Source organism: Hydractinia symbiolongicarpus, chromosome 14 (genome assembly GCF_029227915.1).
Source record: "Hydractinia symbiolongicarpus strain clone_291-10 chromosome 14, HSymV2.1, whole genome shotgun sequence".
Classification (NCBI taxonomy): domain Eukaryota; kingdom Metazoa; phylum Cnidaria; class Hydrozoa; order Anthoathecata; family Hydractiniidae; genus Hydractinia; species Hydractinia symbiolongicarpus.
Window position 1 is genome coordinate 15,314,128 of NC_079888.1, and position 20,524 is coordinate 15,334,651.

Consider the following 20,524-nt stretch of genomic DNA (forward strand, 5'->3'; position numbering starts at 1 on the left):
GACACCACTAACCGAAGTTCATATATTGATAAAATTTCAGGATAATCCAGATTAATTTTTAGGAATCTTAAGGAATTTCTAGAAACGTGGTCTAAGGTGCGTTAGTTTTTAAAGTATTTGTTCCTATTTAAATGTTTTTGTTTGTTCGCTTTTTTGCTTGCAAATTTTATGTTTATAAAAAACAATTTAAACAAAGAAAAAAACCTACCACACTTCCACCACATTGCCATGGTAACCAATACTAACAGGTCTTTTCTGGTCTCTCGAGTTTCTGTAAAAACATTAAATACAAAATTTTATTTACAAATCAATGGAAAGCCAAAGAAAGCATGAATAGGAATAAATAAGAAAGACATTTGATTTTTGATGTAATAAAATTTTAAGAACAACAAATAAGTGTATTCTAAGTGTATTGTGCAATCTTTATAAGCCACTTTTACGTAGTAAGCGATGGACACAGTGTAGACGTTTAAACTGAATGTCACCTTTTACCTTATTCTTTTGACCAAATCATCAATATCATCTGCTATCTCAATCAACCAGCTAAAATGAAGTTAACAAAGATCATAGATTTATCCAATACAGTCGATTTGTTTTCTATTTAATTTAACACCCTTCACTTATTAATACCAACTCATTGCCAAACTTTTTAAGAAACAAATGAAAAAACTCCTAACAAAAGATGTGTGACAAAATTGACATATTTCAGGAATATGCACTAAAAAAATTATTACAGTACCCTTGTTTGTGTCTTTTCAAAAGAGCTTCCTCAGAAACCTATGATGAAACATGATGAGTAATAACACAATGTTTGGGAAGTACAGAATTAAAAATAACAGCAAGAACAACAATTACCACAACATAAATTTCTACATAACACCGCAAAGATTTCTTCCAAGAAAGGTTGTGCCACTAAACTTTATACAACAGTATTTTTAAAGTTTTTTAAACTTGACAAAATTGCATTTAACCTGTCATATAACAAATTCAGCAATGTTAAGGACTCACAAGTTATCTTTTAACAATTTCAAGGTAAAATATGGTGGTGTTAATGCATTGTATACAATACCGTTCAACAGTATTTTATAACAGCATGCAGTAAATTATAATTTTCCAGAGTAAATTATTACAACTGAAGTAAAAGCATATAGTTCAATATCAACAAAAACTAAAAAACATCACACAATCAGATAGATGTGGTCACAGAGTGTTATAAGAATTATCAGGAACAGGCAAAAACATTAGGGCTCACACCATTACAAAAGAAAAAGAAGAAGGTCTGAAGTCAAAATGCCTATAATTGCATGGAATTGATAAGGTGCCAACGTTATTGTTTTGGCCATGGCAGTAATCCATGTTTGTAAGCACTTTTGTGCAACTATGTATATCAGCCCCTACAGTGATGCTGTTATCTTTATCACTGTCATTGTTGCATTGGTGAGTATTGTGCCTGCTTGTTGCTGTTTATCGACAACAGAAGAAAACAAATAAGAAGTGCACTAAAAATAATTTGACGCCTGCAAAGTCAACAACAACAAGAAGTTTGAGACCAGTAAAACAAAACATACCTCTGCCACCACAGTTACACATCCACAAATCACGCCTGCTTTTGGTTGTGCACCACTCATCCCACCCAAACCAGAAGTTACAAAAACCTAGCAAGAAGTAGAAATGTTTTACATCTGATTAATCTTATGAGACAATATAACAATTAGGGTGAATATATTTTTACCTTGCCAGAAAGGTCGTTTGTTTTTAGGTACTTCCTACCAGCGTTCATTACAGTGATCTAAAAAGAAATGAAATGGATTTTACAAGTAAGAATAAAAGATTAAATTATTACATTCTTATACGTAACACATAGTAAGAGGTAAAAAAGGATTTTTCCAAGTTTACATTGTTATTGAAATAGTGAACAAAGCAATCCTTAACATTAATATTTAATCTGACAAGTAGATACAAGATACAAAGTAAATATAGTTTCAAAAAAGAAAAGGCAATAAGTATTGAACTATTTAACATACTGTGGTACCGTGAACAATTCCCTGTGGCCCAATGTAACAATAACTTCCTGCTGTCATTTGGCCATACATCGTCACACCAAGGGCAAACATACGCTCAAAATCGTTAATCGATGAGTAATTTGGGATGACCTATTATTTAAAAGTCTTGAGTAACAATATACATTTGATAAAAATATTAAGATCTGCATATCCTCCGCTGCTAAAAATCTTTACAATTACATTGTTTTCCCGTACAGGACCAATTTTTTATTGAAGTTACACATTTCACTGACTAATTAAACTTTTAAATTCGATACTCCAGTAAACACTGCCTGACCTCTGCCAATATAGCCACACAGCGAAGTATACTAATGAAATTAGTAATAATAATTTTGTTAGAAGAACACGTTTCCTTTCACAGGTTAGTAAAGATAAAAAGAAATATTGTATTGTATACATTTTTAGCTTTACTATGAAAATTTTCCTTACTCTCCGATGGTAAATTGCTTATTACTAAAACAACATTTGTAGGGTGTTATTTAATTTGAACTCAAAAGTTTGATGGCTGAAATTTTATATAACAAAATTGCCTTTTAAATAATTTACTAAATCTCTCAGGTTGCATGTAACCCTGTCCAAATTAACAGCACTCGACCCTCTTTAAAGTCAGTTTAACAATTGTTTAAAATTTCCAAGTCGTCACTACCCACCCTCAATAAATGCTACTATTCTGACCCTGAGAAATTCAACATTCCAGAATGAAATGTACCAGAAAACCTTAGCTCTAAATTAGGACTAGGGCACTGAAAGTGTGCATGCAGGAAAATATTTAGTAAACAAAACTCACCATGCCATTTGTTATCACAGCCCTGGGCGACGATGGTGAGCTGGGAAACAATCCCATTGGATGTCCTGAATACATGATCAAGGTTTGGTGCTCTGTCATAATGGATAAATAGTGCATAACAATCCAAAACTAGACAATAAAAAAAAAATACTTGAAAAGGTAAGTAGTAAAAACTCATTAATCAAGAATTTTATAAGCATGCAATTTTTAATAGTCTGTTTATTCTTAAACACACAATAAAGAGCATTACTATTTTTAGGTCATTTTTTTTCCATTTCACATCCATTTGTTTATTCCCAAAAGAAATGTTTCAACCCCGACCGAACGTCTGATCATAGCGTGCGAACATAATATGTGTGTATCATATTGACCTATTATTTATTTTTTCGGAAAATATCTAAACCTCATCGTAAACACCTAAAATTATAGTATATTGAAATATACAAAAGACTTTAAAAGAAGGATTAATGTCAAAAAATGGCCATACCATAAAGTTTAGAATCAATCTCTAATAAAATGATAACTATTAAAAATAAAGTGAATCCTGTACCAATTTTCTGTTCATAAAAAAACGATGATGTATTCAGCAGAACTACCATCTAAGTATGCCTGTCAATTTTCGCTCAAAGAACTTAATGTCAACACATACCTGTGCCCAGTTTGAGAACACATGACCATTTCCGCCATATGTAACAAGTTCATGTGGAAACTAAAAACAGAAATTCAATAAATAAGAAATCCAACCCGGATTTTCAAAAACATTGCAATTTTTTTACTGCATTAATTGCAATAAAACAATAATACCAGGTCACGCATGTCACATCACTATTTGCTTAAAATTAAACAAAGAATTTTTCTCCTATTTCTATAACTTTTTTAAACAGGTTTTTTTTATAGAGATACTTTTTGTCGATAATAAGAGTTTCATTTAACTGTATTTAAATTAATTGAGCATGTTACGTTTATAATCTAAAACAAAGCTGTCGTTAATATCAATCACCTGTGCTACTTTAGGGTCAAGATTATTCATTATCATTAACATGATTGCAGCGGCTTGTCTTGTTCTGCATGGATACTGCTCAATTGGGTAAGCTCTGAAATAAATAATCAGTATTACTATGTAATTTTGCACAATTTGTACAAAATGTTTTATACTGCTATTACTTTCTTTAATTTAACGTGGGAGACTTAGGGGCCTGCTGCTGATAATGCACAGAATATGGTTTGAGACTGTGGTCTGGAAATGTTAAAGGTTTAGAACACATTTAAACAGTTGCAGTTCCCTTTCAAAAATATTATCTTTATTGATAAAACAGTAAAATATACATCAACAGATTGCTCCTCGTAATGAACAGGCTAATGAACAACTTTCGTTGCAACACAAAGATTTAACTATGTGTTGAGAGCAAAACTTATTAACTTACTAGTCGATAGGGCCCGTGGAGTAATCCACTTAGGCAGAATGACAATGGAAAAATAGGTTGTTTTAGATTATTTGCTGATGTCAGCAGTGCAAATACACAATAAATAAATTGAGAAACTTGTTTTCATGTTTCCTCCATTGTGTAGAGCTTACACAGCTGATCAAGAAAATGTATATAATCGTGTGGTTTTGATGAGCGATTAATGAAATGTAAGGGTTTTAAAAGTTTGCCGACGTCAGCAATGGCCCGTCAAAACCTAAAATTTTATTTTAGAAATTTGTATACATGTTGCCTTCATCGCATAGATCTTGAAACACTGATCAAGAAAATGTATAGGATCGTGTACTTTTGATAAATGGTTGCAGAGATATTAGGGTTTGAAGGTTTTTTCATGACGTCATCAACCCGCCCATTCCGAAACGGATTCGTGGACCCAGGTTTGGGAAACTTACCCAAATTGGTCCCAGGTAGTCCCTAGTTACCCACGCAGGAGATGACGTCAGTTATTTCCACCCGTTTCCAAGTTATTTAGCCTTAAATTTAAAAGTGCAATGCAATGGCTTCACTAATCTTAATATACTTTCTTTGACGTCAATATTGCTCTAACGTCAAAGTTTGATAATCTACAGAACAAATTTATACACGATGTTTTATAGACTTTATCAAAGAAATTTTATCGACTTTGCAAAAGTCACAGACAGAAGCTCCGTATTATTATAAGAGATTCCTTTTGGTAGAAAATGTACCCAACAGATCACTGAACAACAGACTACTTTCTACCATACAGCACAGTATATCTGCTTTACGCTGGAGCACATCAATATATGTTCACAAAATTTGCTAGGAGACTAACTAAAAGAGATTATACCATACCTCATTTCTATAGGTGGTTGAAAACGGTACATGTAAATATGACCATACAAACGCAGCTCCTCTGCAAATTCAGTCGCAAGTTCAGGGTGTGTCGATGTTGGGAAATATCTTAAAGCATTCTGGAGTGCAACCTACGTACAGAAACTAATGTAAACAAAATAATGATGCTTCTTTGTCCAGTATATTTTTCATCAATAGGAACTTTAAAATAGTAGCTTGAAAAGTTACCACATGTGAAATTTTTCATCCACTGTGAAGTTTGTGCAAGTAAATATCAAAAAACATTTTCTAAAGTTTCCTGACCACTTAAAAAAAGTCGATATGTACAATAAAAGATACTACGCCTACCAATTCTTGATCAGAAGTTAGATTTGGGTTTCGAACAGGAGCGTGTGGAATAGAGTTGTCTCTTGGTCCAGGTCTTCTTGGCAATGGTTCTGTTGGTAAGCCGCTACAAATTTCTTTCAATGAACTCATATTTACCTAAAAATAGTCACACATCATGCTAATAAGCTGAAAAAACAAAAAACAAATCTGCATATGTGCGTTCTCATGCCTGTCAAGAATTGGTTTGAAGATAAGTCGGATATAATTCTATGTCTTCTTTTTGCAATCCTATTGAGTTTTAGTGTTTGTGTGCAAATGTGTGCTTCAGATAACATCTGTTTTAGCAACCATCAACAGTTAAGTTTCTTTTTAAATAGATTATGGGTGCTAAAGCAGGTGGTGGGGTGGGGGCAAAAAGGGAGGGGTTAAACAGTTAGGCTCAATCTACAAACCAGTGATTGTGACCAAGCTATGCCCTCTTCCGTCCCTTTTGGCGACTGCAAGGGATTCACTGCTACAACTACTTTCAAGCAAGTTTGGCTGTCATTAAAAAATAAATAGTCTGTTGTGTGTAGCGTGTTGTAAAAGTTCATATAAAAATTAATATTGATAAAAATGGTGTATATAATATACTTGTTAAATAAGTTAAAGTTATCGGTTAAAGAAAACAGAATGAAAAAGGCACAACAGAAGACTGGAATGATAAAAAATTAAATAAGAAACTAGAAATATAAAAATGTGCAAAAGATGAAGAAAGTTAAGTGTCTAAGAAAGTGATAGTGGCGTGATAAAAATTGATAAACAAATAAATTAATTTAACTATTATCAGACTTCTACTATCTTTGCATAGTAGTGCAACAATAATAGAACCTGAAAGTAATGTCATTGATTTCATAACGTATCACAAATCATTAAAATATTTGACACAAGTAAGTCTAGTTAGTCGTTTTACATATTTAGTTTTTGTCCAAAGAAGATTATTCATAAAACCATTGCTTCTTATAGATACATTTTATATACAGGTACATTTTCACCAGTCAACTATTTTTGTCATTTATTTTGTGAAAAAGATTTACTGATGGTATATATAGGCGAGTTAGGTGATAGTGCAATGATGGATTCTGCATGATTTCCCAGGATTTTTTTTTGTTTAAATATACATTTTTTAATTTTTTGGTTGAAGCTACAGTATATAAGAGATGGTATGATTATTGCGTTGTACATAGCTACAACTCATTTTTGCAGTTTAGTTAGTATCACAGGTTATAAGCAGATTGATTCGATTTTGGTGCAGTTAAAGATACTTTAGCTAATCTGGATCAGCAAACTTGATTAGGAAGTGCATCTGCCATCAAGAGTAAGAACCCCAATATGAGGGTCACTATATATTCTGCAGCTGGTAGGCTGCAAAGTTGCTAGGTAGACAGTTGTCAGGTAGAAAGCATGTGCAATTCTGTAGTAGCTTTCTTTTGGCACAATCACAACAAAATAATTTATGTTCTGGTGCACAAAGGGCGTAAAATTTCTGGAAAAATGGTGCAAACCTTATAAGTAGGTCTGCATAACTCAAAATGAGCAATAAATACTCTTTGACTCTAAGGCATGGCTACTCCTGGAAATAATAATTGCGCTTTATGTACCAAGGAAGTTTATTTTATGTTTTTAAACACCTTTTAAACCAAATAACTAACTTTAAAGCTGTGAATTTTTTTACAAAAGTGGTTTTGACTTTAAGGCTCAAATCTGTGTTGTTTTTTATCTCTCGTGTTGAGCATGATAATATGTATTACAAAATGTTTAAACCTCTAATACATTGGAACACAACTGATCAAAGAGTGAATTAATAGTTATTTAAAATTTGTTTTGAATTAACCAACAACACATTGTTCTTGGATGTTCATTGTTCTTTTATAAGTGCTGAATAATATTTTTTAAACTATGATAAGTAATAAGCCGGCCCGTCCTGATTATGTATTTTCCGGCCTGTTTTTAACCGGGGCAAGCTGTCATACATAATCAGGGCAGTGTTTATTATCCGGGCAGAACTGCCCTAACCTTAACCCTCTAACTATAAAATTTATAGAAAAAAAGTCTCTTTGTTATTTAAAATTTTAAAACTCTAACTTCAATAAATCTTGTTCTAATACTCATATGGTGTTTAAAATTTACTACCTAGATAATTTTTTGTTTATAAATCAAAAAAAGCTACTCATTTTGTCCAAAAGGTTTTTGTTTCAGCTTTTAAAATTTTATGTTGTTAACCCAGATCCGCGGGTTATGATGGCATTTTTGTGCAAATATAGCTAATTATTTGAAGAACACTGCTACATCGACCTCTCCAAGAAATTCTGTACTAACAGAAGATTAAGCTAACTAACTTGAAAAAACAAAAATACCTCAATACTTTTCTTCTCCGGGAAAATGTTTTTTCAGAAAGATACTGGCGGTGTGTCGAGGGTTGGTGATTGACAGGTTTCGCTTTCAGTTCCATACGGCTTCAGCTTTAATGGGGGAAAGCATAATGGCGGAAGCAGCTGCAACATAGAAAGAAAGGTTAAGGCAATGGTTAAGGTAAAGCCATTTAAAAATAAACTTCTTCCACAAGGCCGCTAATAAATTCTTGACACTTGTCCCATCAAGTGACAATACTTGACTAAAAAAATTTAACGCCAATTTTTTACCTGACTTTTTTTAGCGATAAGGAAACGGTGATTAAAAAAATCGTTGGGATTAATTAAATTTCTAGGCAGACGATTTCCAAAAGACGTCGGGCCATCGGGCCAAAACACAAGTTCGCCAACCCTCTTCTTTTATTTATTTTACAAATCGCAACATTTTTTTTAAACTTAGACCTATATTTAGCGGTAACCTCGTTCCTAAGACCTTTTTCGCTTGTTGAAATCATAGACGGCGTGAAGATATAGCGTGAAATCACTGAACTGCGTATTTGAAAACCATGGAGGTATCTTAAAACAGCTTGTCTATATCTTGATTGCTTTATCTGTTTAAAACTTGTTCGTATGATATGTGTGTTTCGTTCACTTGATCCAAAACTTAATTAGTCAAATATAATTGTTTTGTTGTGATGCCTTGGACTTTTGATTTACTTCCAAATGTCTCTACCTGGAATTTAATGTTAAATACTAGTTGCACGACATAAGAAAGACAAGTTTGTTTATATTTAGTATATTTAATTTCTCCTTTCTATAAAGACTTTCAAATAAAAAATCCTTTGGAAAAAGGTCAGCCGCAATAAATACAAAATATGTTCTCGCAGCGGTTTTGTACCCTTACTGCTTCAAATTCTATACATTGCCACATTTTTGTTTTCATAAATAGAACAAAAGAAATATAACTGTTGAGATTAGTAAAGAAAATAGTTTAAGAGCAAACGAAAAGACAATACTTTCGCACTTCCCGAAATTGTTGCGTATGTATTTAAGTGAAGTTTTACTTCCACATACGGATAAAGGTTAAACTCATTAAAGAAAACAATTCTTGAGGCTTTAGAATAAGAGATCTTTTTTGTACAACAAAATCCAATGCTTTACGTGAACAACATTTCGTAAGATAGAAAAAAAAATTGCATAACTTTCTACATCTAACAGCGTGGCTTCAATTTACTATCACGCTTGTCCACAAGAATATTAAATTCATGCTTTATATGACAATAAACTTTCCGATTATTTGTTTATGCCACATGTAAACGAATCACGAATTCCCCGCGTAAAAACGCCCTTATCCATTCGGTATACTATTGTCGTATCTAATATACTCAGCCAGCTAAATCCAGTCTTCTGAACTTTTCCTGGTTGTAAAAACCTGCCGTCACGGAACGACCACCGAAGAATCGACCATTTAAATCAACGATAGCTGAAAGAGGAAGGAAAGGACAATAATAATTAATCATCGGTGAAAAATGGAGCAACACTTTAACTATTTGCAATGACTGAAAATGTGAACATCTTATTTAACATCTTACCTTTTATTGCAGCTTCCATACGTTTGAATTCAACAAATATTCGCACTGCTTCTTCTTCTGCAGCACCTGGTATCTAAAAAAGTGATTATTCATCAGAAGAACCTAACCATGAACATTTATCCATACTCCATGTAAGTCGCGGTAAGTCTCTGTTAAAGGAGAAATAAAGAAATAATTGGCGATGTCAGTGGGAGCATAATAGGTACGAATAAAAGGGTTGTGTGCTGGGCCATATCAATTTAATCAAAAATGTAAAAATAAAAAAAGGAATATTGTTCATCTGGAAACTAATAGACGTTTCGGTGTTCTTTCACGCCATGTGAGAGAACATGGTGTGAGAGACACATGGAACCCATTAAACAATGAAAGACCCGTTTCAATGTTATTAGTTTACGTGAGGACACTAAAATTTATATACGATAATACACTCATAACAAAAAACTTTTTCAGGGTACCTATAAGATATGACGTAAGACACCGTTCCTATTCATAGTGTCGTATATTTTAAGACAGGATTTTGGTATTATATTAAAAATAGTTACCTCAAAAATAATAACTTTTACTATTTCTCCATATTTCGTTGCACACTCTTCTTCTATTTCCGGTTGCAGTTCATCGTCCACTTCTCCGGGACCGACCATATTCTACAACCACGACAAAGTAAAATACAAAATCGTTTCTGCAGATTCGCGCGTCACACGAAGCAACAATATTTTTTCTATATTCACCGTACCTTGAGTAATACAACTTTTGAGGGGTTTTTCATCATCTCCGTGATATTTGTTTCGTTCGATGCATCTTCTGTTGAAGCAGACGTTGGTGAATCATAGAGCGGTTTGTCTTTTTGTTGTTTCGCTTTCTCAACATCTTTATTGATAATTTTGCCGGCACGCTTGCCTGTTTTCTCGACCTGCAAACACGTTGAAAGGCCCTGCTCTTCACGGCCCAATCCTTGCCCTTCTTTCCAGCCATATTTAGCCATGATTTGTGATGCAATCACGTTGCTAAAAGATTAAGACGGAAAGAATATTTCAGCATAATGCCAACTAGAACACCTGATAGAAAATAATCATTTACAAATCAGCGAATAGCAAACACCAGACTAGCGCATCATCTAGAACACCTGATATACTAAAGTATTGTTTTTAGTGCATTCTCCTATTCTAAATATCATTTCTATTGATAAAGTGTTAAAAGTCGGAGTTAAACGTTCAAATCCCACTCTGTTCGAAAATTTAGTTAATACTTTGGATGTAGGACACGACGATGGACAACTCTGTTCAACTTTAAGTAGATAATGCGCTAGTGTAGTGTTCTCACTGCGCTCGTTCGTGAATGTACCGGACGGATTACTTTGTATCAAGTGTCCTAGATAATGTGCTAGCCTGGTGTTTGCCCTGCGCTGGTTTGACATTATTTCTAGGTTTTACGATGAGCATATTTGTATTAAATATATCCTATCCATGTTCAAGTTACACGCTTTTTTCTAATTCCATTTCTACATGAAAGATTTATAGCTAACACACTTCGGACACTTATTAAAAGATGCAGAAAAGAGTCGTGTTACAAGGAGATAAAAACTTACTTACCCAGTCGAGAATCCGCCTGTTCCTGCACCATCTTTCTTTTGAATCAATTCAGGATTAACAGGTGTTGTTTCCAGTAAGGATGCTGGAGGTGCAATTGCAGCACGGCCACGGTCTAAACAGCACACACATTAAATACGTAAGCAAAAAACGAAAAAGAAAACAAACAAACACGTCAACAACGCAGGATGAAACACAAACGATACCTCTTGGTCTATCCTCATCTCGTCTTCTTCTTCTGTCCCGATCGTCACGGTCATCGCGTTCACTGCTTCCAGCTCGTCGCCTGCGCAAAAACAACAACATAAACAACTTTTAGACAAAAGGATATTCTGACCAGCTCAAAATAAAATTATTTTACCTAACTGGTAAAAAAGGATTATAGTACGGAATTAACCTTCTCAAAGCCCTACTACAATATAATCATTTAAGAGAAAATTTAAAGACATTAATGATTAGAAATACGCTAAAAGTGATAGGGTATAGATGAATATGAAGAAACACTAAACTTATAATTATCACACTAGTTTCTTCGGAGAAAATATTTTTCCCCAAGATTCCCATGACTTTCCAAACATTACTGTTTCGATAAAGTTTCCGGACCTTTCAGACGCCTCGCTCTGCCTTCATCATTCCACAAATGTAACGCACATATCAAGAAAGTAGAAAAATCACTTACATGAGAAAAAAAAATTAAAAACGAAAAGAGACTATAATATAAGCTGTGGAAAAGTAACCACAGAAAACATAATCATAGAATCCAAAACTATGCGTGCGGAAAGTACATAATATCCCCGTTTAGAATATTGACATCGATAAAGGGTTAATATTTCAAGCAAGCTGATCCAGCGGCAGATAATACCATGTAACAATTCACAGTGCTAATTGGAAACACAAGATGTACCTTCGATCGCTTCTGTCATCTTTATCACGATCCTTGCTCCGATCATCTGACCGATCTCTTTCTCTTTCCCTCTCACGTCTTTCCCGCTCACGCTCTCTCTCCTTTTCGCGCTTTTCAGCGTCTTCTTTTACGCGTGCTCGTTCTTTGAAATCATCGTAGTCGTTCGGTCGTAGCGGATTATACTCGTCGATAAGCACAATTTTTGGTTCACTTGTACCAGTTAAATTAGCCTTAAAGAGAAATGGAGTAAAAAAAACGAGCACATGTTTAAAATAATAGTTCAGATACGTAAGAATGGGAGGAGAAGGGCATCGATCACGAAAAACTATTCATGGGAATAGAAGTAATACCCGTTCAAGAGAGAGGGTTCACTAAATTTTTGAAAATGAAAACCAATGCATACAAACATCAGTGCAAAAGGTGATTTTCTGAATATTCAATGGGTACTTAACATCCTTTATTAATAAAATAGGAGAAAAATTGCATCCGTATCACACAAATGGTAGAGTATCGAAAACATACTTACCAAAGTGACAGTTCCAGGACCAGAGTTTGTCAAAGTTTTGCCAGCTCTCTAACAAAAAAATATGACATAACAAAAATTGGTTAGATAAATAAAGATAAGGGTCTTGTGAGGTATAATAGAGGAGCCCTGGATGTAGTTGATAGGGTTAGTTAAGATGGAGAACAGTACAGGAAAAGAGCTTTGGATGTATTGTAGATAGTAAATTTATATTCAGAACACCTGAAGCTTACATCAGTACTTACGTTTTGTTAACATAAGAACATTTTAATGAATAAAAATAGTATATATACAACAAATAAAATCCAGCATGCTGATTTTAATAATTTAGAAGGAGACTTCACAAATGACTTTTGGTTCAAAAAAGAGTATTTTACCAAACCTTTTGCCACACAGTATGCATTTGTATATTGGTCAGGACTTTGTGATTTAATATTTTTTGACAAATTTTTATGTCCAGTTAATTTACATGAAAATGTACACAAATGGTGCACATAATTTCACCTAATTTAATTTCACATAAATTCACATAATTCATCCATGGTTACAACAAATTACTTTAACCTTTAGTGCATGTGCAACTTTGATTTATTACGTAACTTTTATTTTATGTTCTCCAGGCACAAAACAATAGTAATCGTAGCCTGGATGATTGAACTTCATTAAAAACTGTTACTTTTTTCTAAAATTCAATATTTGAGGATGTGCACAAGTTACAAAGTTTTATTTTTGTATTTTTTTACTTTTTCACAGCAAATATGGTGGTAAAAATTAGCCTAGGGTAAACATACAACATTTGTAAAATTGCAAAACATAAATATAGAAGAGAAACCTAAATACTTCAAGAGTACTGAAAAAAGGGTTTTTGAGTTTTTAATAAACATGTTCGAACACACACAAAAAGCAATTTTAACATGCTATGAGAACCAATTGATTAGATTATGCGACATATATCAAGATGAGTTAGAAAAAATTCCCTTGCAAGAAGTGTAAAGTTTTTTTTAAAAAATGAAGCCCTCATAAATAATCATGAACTGCATTGCACTATGCGTTTTATTATCAGATTTGATAACACAATCTGAAAAGTTAATTTTCAGATTGTGTTCCTAGTTTTGTTTAGAATTAACACTAAAAAACCTGCTTGATCAACAGATCAATTGTACGTAAAGTATTCTGAGCATGTTTGGGTACTTCCACATCAGGTTGAACATAAACACCAAGGCTGTTGTAACTTACCACTCCTGTAGTTGGTGCTTTAGATGCCTTTTTTAACTGCAGCTGTGTTTTCATGAACTGAAGATTATCTGACCATCCAGCTAAAATATGCGAGGAGTATATGTCAGGTAATAATTTCTTACATCAAAATTCACATGTATTTATATTATATATAAGCGGCGTCGTTATTCTCAAGGGATATATCATTAAATTCTAAAAGGACCTGTTAATGTACTGGAGTGTTGAACTCTGGAAATTTAGCAGAAATGATTGTGTCTATCCTGTGACATTTCCCCTAGAGGAAATGGTGGTAACGATGAATTGTTTACCCACTGTTATTTCTTCTTCTTATAACATCTTATGATAAATAATTTGTGCTCTAACTAGCTTCGCCAAGGTAGTCACTCTTGCAAAATATCAATAGGCTATGCATAGTTTAAAACCACATGATTGACTTTTCACAGATATTTATTAGTATCTGCATACTCAAAGCAACAATTTCCCCACTCATCTAAATGTAAATGCAACTCGTTTTGTTATACACACTGTGGTTGCTGAGATAAAAATGGGTAATAAAATTTCAAAAACATTAAAAAAATTTTTAATACAAGCAATTTGTTATAATTATAATGTCACTTTTGTGCCAAAACACTTGGTGGCATAATACTGATCGATCAATAAGGGCCAAGCATTGCCCTCACACATGCAAATACATGGTCAATTCTGAGGAATGGGATAATAGCTAAGCCATTAACTGCTCCCCCAGTTCCACAAAAAGATTTAATAGCTGAGCAATCTTGATTTCCGAGCTTGGTACTATTAATTTGTTTTTGTAATAATTCATCTTTTCATTTAGATTAACATGGAACATATTTTAGGTATAAAATTAAAATATTAGTTTTAAATAGAATAATGCCAACGACATATTGTTTGTTCTGCTGGTAAGTACAATTATGCAGACTTGTTTCATTTGTATCTCATTGGGGCTCAACATTGCACCAGTGGAGGATGGCATGGCTATTTTCAGCTGTAATCCGCAGTTAGCAACTATGAAAGGGCAGTGTTGATTTTATCTTAGTTTTCTCATTCTTTATCAGAGTCAAGAGTCGGTGGATTATTAGCTAGGATGTACAGGTTGGCTTTAAATGGGCTTTGGTTGGTTAATTTCTTTACAATAATAATGATTATTATTCCCATGGCCTGAGGTGTGTAATCATTGCATTTCTTAGGAAAGTATATTGGCCAGCAGGCTGTCAAATCCGACCCGAATCCGTGAATCTGATTCGTGTGTCGACTCTCGTAACCTCTGATACCACAAATCCATTTTATTTTTCCCTTTTTTGTTGTTGAATACTTTACAGAACGGTTATTGATCATCAAGCCCTTGCGCGCAGATCATCAGGAACCTAATTATTGGGATGAGTCTGGTTATGGACTTCAACTTTTTTGTATGAGATTTTTTTTTATTATCATCTTTTCAAAAGTTTATTAAATGAACGACGTCTTGTTTCGATGATATATGTTTACTATGTCTCTCCCAGGACCCCGTATTCAAAGGGTATTTCCGTAAGGTATAGTACCCCGATGTGGATTCGGTATTTTCCCTTTAATCCCAAAGCACAAACTATCAAAATGGCGCATTTCTTAAGAGCGAGTTTCTGCCAGCCAGTCAGCTGTGATGATGATCTTCCACTCACATAAAAGAAAATAAAGTGTTTCATATCATAATAATACTAGAGAAGGAAACTATAAAAATTGGATTCCAGTATTGAATTTATGAGAATCTAAATTGGATTCGTGAGAAGTAAGAACCACAAAAATCAAACTAGATTCAGTGAATCACAAAGTGGTAGTTGCAAAAATCCAAATGGATTGGCAATAGCTAAGGTCGGATTTGACAGCCTGGCCAGGATTATAAAAGTAAAGATACAATCGTCAGGTTGAAAATGTTATTTAAAGTGCTGGTATGGGTGTCTTTTGGAGCAAAATAAATAAGTGTAAAAAAGATAAAAGAATCTTTGACAATAAAGAAATATTATTTAAGTAATGATTTCTATGATCCATCATTAGCATTGTCATTATTAGCTACCATTCTGCTTTTCATAATATAATTTACATATAAATATTATTTGTTTCACAAGTACTCAGATAAATATTGTTTATTCCACAAGTAATCACAAAGTTTAATGAATGACTTGACATACAACATTTTGATATTTTATGGCAGTGAACATTGCTTGCACTTGTATTACACTTGCTCCCACACTAAAACAGCAACCCCTGTGCAGTGTACTTGGCAAAGGAATTTTGTTATTTCACATTTTCGACTTTTTTTCATAATTTTTACATCTCAGATATATATAAAAATATATAGGTGTCCTTTTAACTGATAGGCCTGTTGTTAGCATCAAAATACAGGGGCTTTTGAGACAAATTGACACTTCAACTCCAATTTTAAAAATAGAAAAACAAATTGTTTGGGGTAAACATACCCAACGGTATCAGAAACAAACTTTGTTGAAAGTTTGTTGCCATAGAGGTTTTAAAAAGGCTTTATTCGATTCAATTTGTTTGATAAATATATAAATATATATAAATAAATAACAATATATATATATACATTACAGCTGGATAGTTTGACCTCAACTTTTTAGCATTTTAGGGTCTTATTTGACAGCAAAAGAACACCAACCCTATTTTCATTCAGGGCTCAAGTGACTCTAACACCACATATTTGTGATGCTTGCCTGAACCACAGGTTATTAAAATTGAATGGAATAGATGTCATCTCAGAACACAGCCTGAAGGCACACCATGTCAGTTGCACAACCAGTAATTTGTAGAAAAAGTTGTGACAATATTGATCAAGTTGGATAGATGGTAAAAGACTTCTGTTGCTAGTCTAGTTTAGAATGAAAGTTATGGTTTTTACCTTTATGGTTCCTAGATCTAACAGATGGCTATAGCCATAGGTAGCAAGCTAGCTAAATCCTTTCAAACTACACACAACACACTAAAATAAAAAAAACAAGTCGTCTTGTATAGTTTTAAGTAGCTACCTATTTGAACAGCGTCCAAGCCTTTATCTTGTTCACGTGAGTCTCCAAATCCAACACCGTCATACAATGATGTTAACGACATCTTAATTTTTTAATGTCACAAAAAACTGTGAACAATACAAAACTTGAACTATCGCTAATTTTTCCCTGCTGTAACTGTTGTTACTGCATCTACCATTTTGATTGCGATTGTTTCCTCGCAAGTCGGGTTTTTTAAAACCAGGTGGAGGAGATTATTGCGTGTTTCACCTGAGATACTTTTATAAAATCTCCATTTTGATTTTCCCTAATCATCAGAGAATTACCAACTGAAACCAGTATATCCACTTCATTTTAAATTTTCTACAATAAAAGGTCACTTTCTGGTAAAACTGTTTCTCTAAAAGACCTTTTATGTGAACCTACTTCTCTGCTATGGAAATATTAAGATGGGAGGAGGTTAGAGTTCAACCTCGTGCCCATGGATTGTTATAGGATTTTTTTTAATGCAAAATACCTAAAAAGCACTGCAAACAAGGTTGGAAAGAGATTATGGGCTATCTTAGATACACCAAACACAGCTAGGGCCTATAGCGTTTGTTTTATATGGTAATAAAGCAAATACTAGAGGCTTGAGATCGAGGTTGGCATTAAAATTAAACAATGGTTAATTTTTCCTAGGGTGTGGTACGTAGTAACATAAATGAAATAAATGTTGTTTAAAGCAGCTAAACATGTTTAGGGCGCAATTTAAAACCGTCATTATCTTTATCATCAATATCCTCTTGAGGTTTTTTGTATTTGTGATAGTATAGAAATTATGGATGTCGTCTCTATTGTCAAAAGGTTTACAGAAATCGTAGATCCATTTCCTATTGAGAATGTTTCAATCAGTGTAAGTCAAATTCAAGTACGACAGTAATTTTGTGCATCGGTAACATACTGCCAGGCAGTGAGCCGCATTCGAATGGCGGTCTCCTGAAATGGGAACCGCATACGTACCCACCACACTAAGTGCAGGAATATGTTAGCGACACACGCCGATAACTTATCTGATTGGCGTGTACATGTGGATGAAGTTATATGATGGCAAGTACGTGTAAGATGATCACAAGTCTGTTCGAGGTTTTTTGCAAAAAACAAAAACAAAAAAACATTAACGGAAGAATGGAATAAAAAAGATAAGGAAAATATTTACATTCGCATGATGCTTAAAATCCAATTCCCATTTTTTGGTAATATCTATCCTATCAGCTGCTATAAGTATGTATTAGGTGGCCTGTATAGATGACCAAAAATCTCTATGCTTGGATTTTTTTAAGGTACACTGAGGTATCGTGACAAGTGAAAATTACACAAATACGTGATTACCAGATCTAAAACTCTAGCTTACAAGAGAACAAAAAGATAATGTCTTTCTAATAAAGTAAGGAAAGATATAACTCGATTTAATTTCCAGTGCAAATGCGTCATTCGTAATTTATTGTCACGTAAGGACATTTGAAATACAGGTTTCTGAAGCGTCTCTCACGTTTATTGTGCGTTATCTCCTTGTTTTTATTACAATCCCTTTTTATTACTTTTATCCACCCTCCAATATAAATAAGTAATGATTATTAACTAATTTATTAAAACTACAGCCACGATCTTATGCATTATAGCCAACTACGAAGTTTTGTTATTAGTATATATGACTAGATAATGAGCTTATCTATGTAAAAATGAACATATTGAACACGAAATAAGGAAGTATTTAATGGCAAATATAACCATATGGGTCATAAGTGAATATATTATAGCTAGGCTATTTTGCAATTTTACCATAAGCTTCCATCTGCTCTTGTTTAAACAGAAAAAAGAAATGGAAGAAAGTCAATGTACCTATAAGACAAGGACGATCACAAGATGAAGACCAAATATTTTTGTCCCACTATTGAGGCAGGTATTTAATATTTAGTGTGCTTGGGTGCGGAAGATTAAAAAGTACCTTTTTTGTCAAAAGAAATAATACGTATCTTTAATACTTTAACAAAAGACAGTTGCGTTTTATATAGTTATGTAAATAAGATTTATAAGAATTATAAGCATATAAGACTGCTCGGGTACTTGGGTAGCTTTATAGCAGTCTGCTAGTTTCCATTGCGAAAGGTCTTTGCTTAAATTCTGAACATATCATGCCAGAGGCTACAAAACTGCTGATCGATTTTTTCTGCTTAGCGTTTAGCGTTAGAACAATCAAGCGTTTGTATAGTGGATGGTGTTTTTGCACGAAATTTGAAGACCAAATGGGAGCTTGCACTAAGACACCTCTGAAGGACCTTCATTGATGACACTACCAATAGGAAATGATATAAATGATTGTAATAAGTAATATGCAAAAGAGTTAGATTCAGTTTTAATCTTTTTTTCTATCGACGAAAAGAGTAAGCTTCGCCATTGGATAAACTGGTTTCGATGCCATGAACTCATTTTGATTTTTATTGTAACTGTAGCTTCATTTTCTTTTTTGAAATTTTAGATCTCTCTCAGGCGCTTTATAGTGGCGTGTGACATCTAGTAAGCCTTTATTTAAGTACTGCAATCATGGATATAATACTTGTGCAAAATGCCTAGTTTTTTCTCGAAATAACCAAGCAACATCACTTGGCTAGTACGTTGCAGTCGCTAGATTGATAACGTTTTCCTTTAGCAGGGGAAAGGTCAAAAATATGCTAGCTGCACTTTTCTGAATTACTGCGTTATAAAACAATTCGCTCGATGACTTAAAACGTTCGAAAAAGTCGGAGAATTATGCCCTGTTGTTGTCAGCAAGAATTAGCACCATTTAAGAGCTATTATTAAATAACCTGACATCCTAAGTAAGGCTTTTCTAAATTCTTGTGGTTACGTTTGTTTGAAATTTCGTCCTTCGTTGCAATAATTTTGTCTGCAATTGTAGTCTTTAGTATATTGATTATTTAGATCAAAATATAAATCAGCAGAGATTCCTACAGGGTTACTTTATTTTATTGTATAAAAACCGAGCGATCATGCGAGAAACTACAAACGCTTTTTTTTAAGTAACGTCCAATACCAAGAGATTCCATTCCTTTAAAAATAAAAAAATGTAAGTAAAACTTAGCCTGCATGGATAAAAAAAGGAAAGACTCAAATCAAGGATTTTGAAAACAGCAGCCATAAGCTGTTCCAAAAGTTATCGGGCTCCATAAAAAAAACGTTATTAAACTTGAAATTTGATTTTGATTTGCGTGCTAACCTAAACTGAGTATATGTATTTTGTCTTTTTAAGTAAAAAGCCAACTAAGCAAAAAGTCAGCAAAAGTTGGAACTGTAAAAGAGAGAAAATTGAGCAACATTAAGCCTCAGTTAGCATTTTGTGTTGCTTTAAGAAAATTATATTCAGCGAAGGTGGGTACCCCAACGTACGAACTCAACACAGGAACATTTAGTCAATGTTACTTAACCTGCACAGTACAGAAATAAATATGTTTAGAAATTCGAGATTCCTAGTTGCAAAAATAGACAGAAGATAAATGGTTTGAGAGTTTGTTTACATATATCACGTAATAGCTTTGTATCAAAATATTAGTGGTTATCTAAATATTATGTTTTGTCTAAACGCTAATGCTCTTCTTGTCATCGGCAAAAAAAGTTGAAGCTGTGCTTCCTATAGAAAAGAAATTTAAATTTGTAAATATATTTCTCAAGGTACGATGAAAAGAAATTATAGAAAATGTTTTATTTGTTTTTTTCTTAGAGCTTGGCTTGGTTTGTTATATTTATTAGTAGTCTAAATTTCGGA

General features: G+C 33.5%; 2 protein-coding genes across 2 annotated transcripts in view; both read right to left on the reverse strand.

Annotated features, from left to right (window-relative positions):
* LOC130625514 (urocanate hydratase-like) overlaps positions 1 to 8,063 on the reverse strand; it is a 30,605-nt gene extending 22,542 nt beyond the window's left edge. Inside the window, exons 1-12 of the mRNA XM_057440617.1 lie at positions 7,871 to 8,063; positions 5,496 to 5,630; positions 5,148 to 5,278; positions 3,851 to 3,944; positions 3,500 to 3,559; positions 2,851 to 2,979; positions 2,025 to 2,153; positions 1,733 to 1,789; positions 1,569 to 1,655; positions 740 to 777; positions 493 to 543; positions 209 to 271 (exon numbers count right to left, since the gene is read on the reverse strand). Of these exons, the coding sequence (XP_057296600.1) occupies positions 209 to 271; positions 493 to 543; positions 740 to 777; positions 1,569 to 1,655; positions 1,733 to 1,789; positions 2,025 to 2,153; positions 2,851 to 2,979; positions 3,500 to 3,559; positions 3,851 to 3,944; positions 5,148 to 5,278; positions 5,496 to 5,624 (968 nt within the window). The 5' untranslated portion in view covers positions 5,625 to 5,630; positions 7,871 to 8,063. The remainder of the gene's footprint in view (positions 1 to 208; positions 272 to 492; positions 544 to 739; positions 778 to 1,568; positions 1,656 to 1,732; positions 1,790 to 2,024; positions 2,154 to 2,850; positions 2,980 to 3,499; positions 3,560 to 3,850; positions 3,945 to 5,147; positions 5,279 to 5,495; positions 5,631 to 7,870) is intronic.
* A 581-nt stretch (positions 8,064 to 8,644) lies between these two features.
* Positions 8,645 to 16,934, reverse strand: LOC130625779 (splicing factor 45-like). The gene is made up of 10 exons (XM_057440884.1): positions 16,744 to 16,934; positions 13,706 to 13,785; positions 12,473 to 12,520; positions 11,947 to 12,176; positions 11,249 to 11,328; positions 11,046 to 11,157; positions 10,190 to 10,460; positions 9,999 to 10,100; positions 9,457 to 9,529; positions 8,645 to 9,347 (listed from the first exon to the last, which is right to left on the reverse strand). The coding sequence occupies exons 1-10, from the start codon at positions 16,823 to 16,825 to the stop codon at positions 9,250 to 9,252; spliced, it is 1,176 nt and encodes a 391-aa protein (XP_057296867.1). The 5' UTR covers positions 16,826 to 16,934; the 3' UTR covers positions 8,645 to 9,249.
* Positions 16,935 to 20,524: the final 3,590 nt, after the last annotated feature.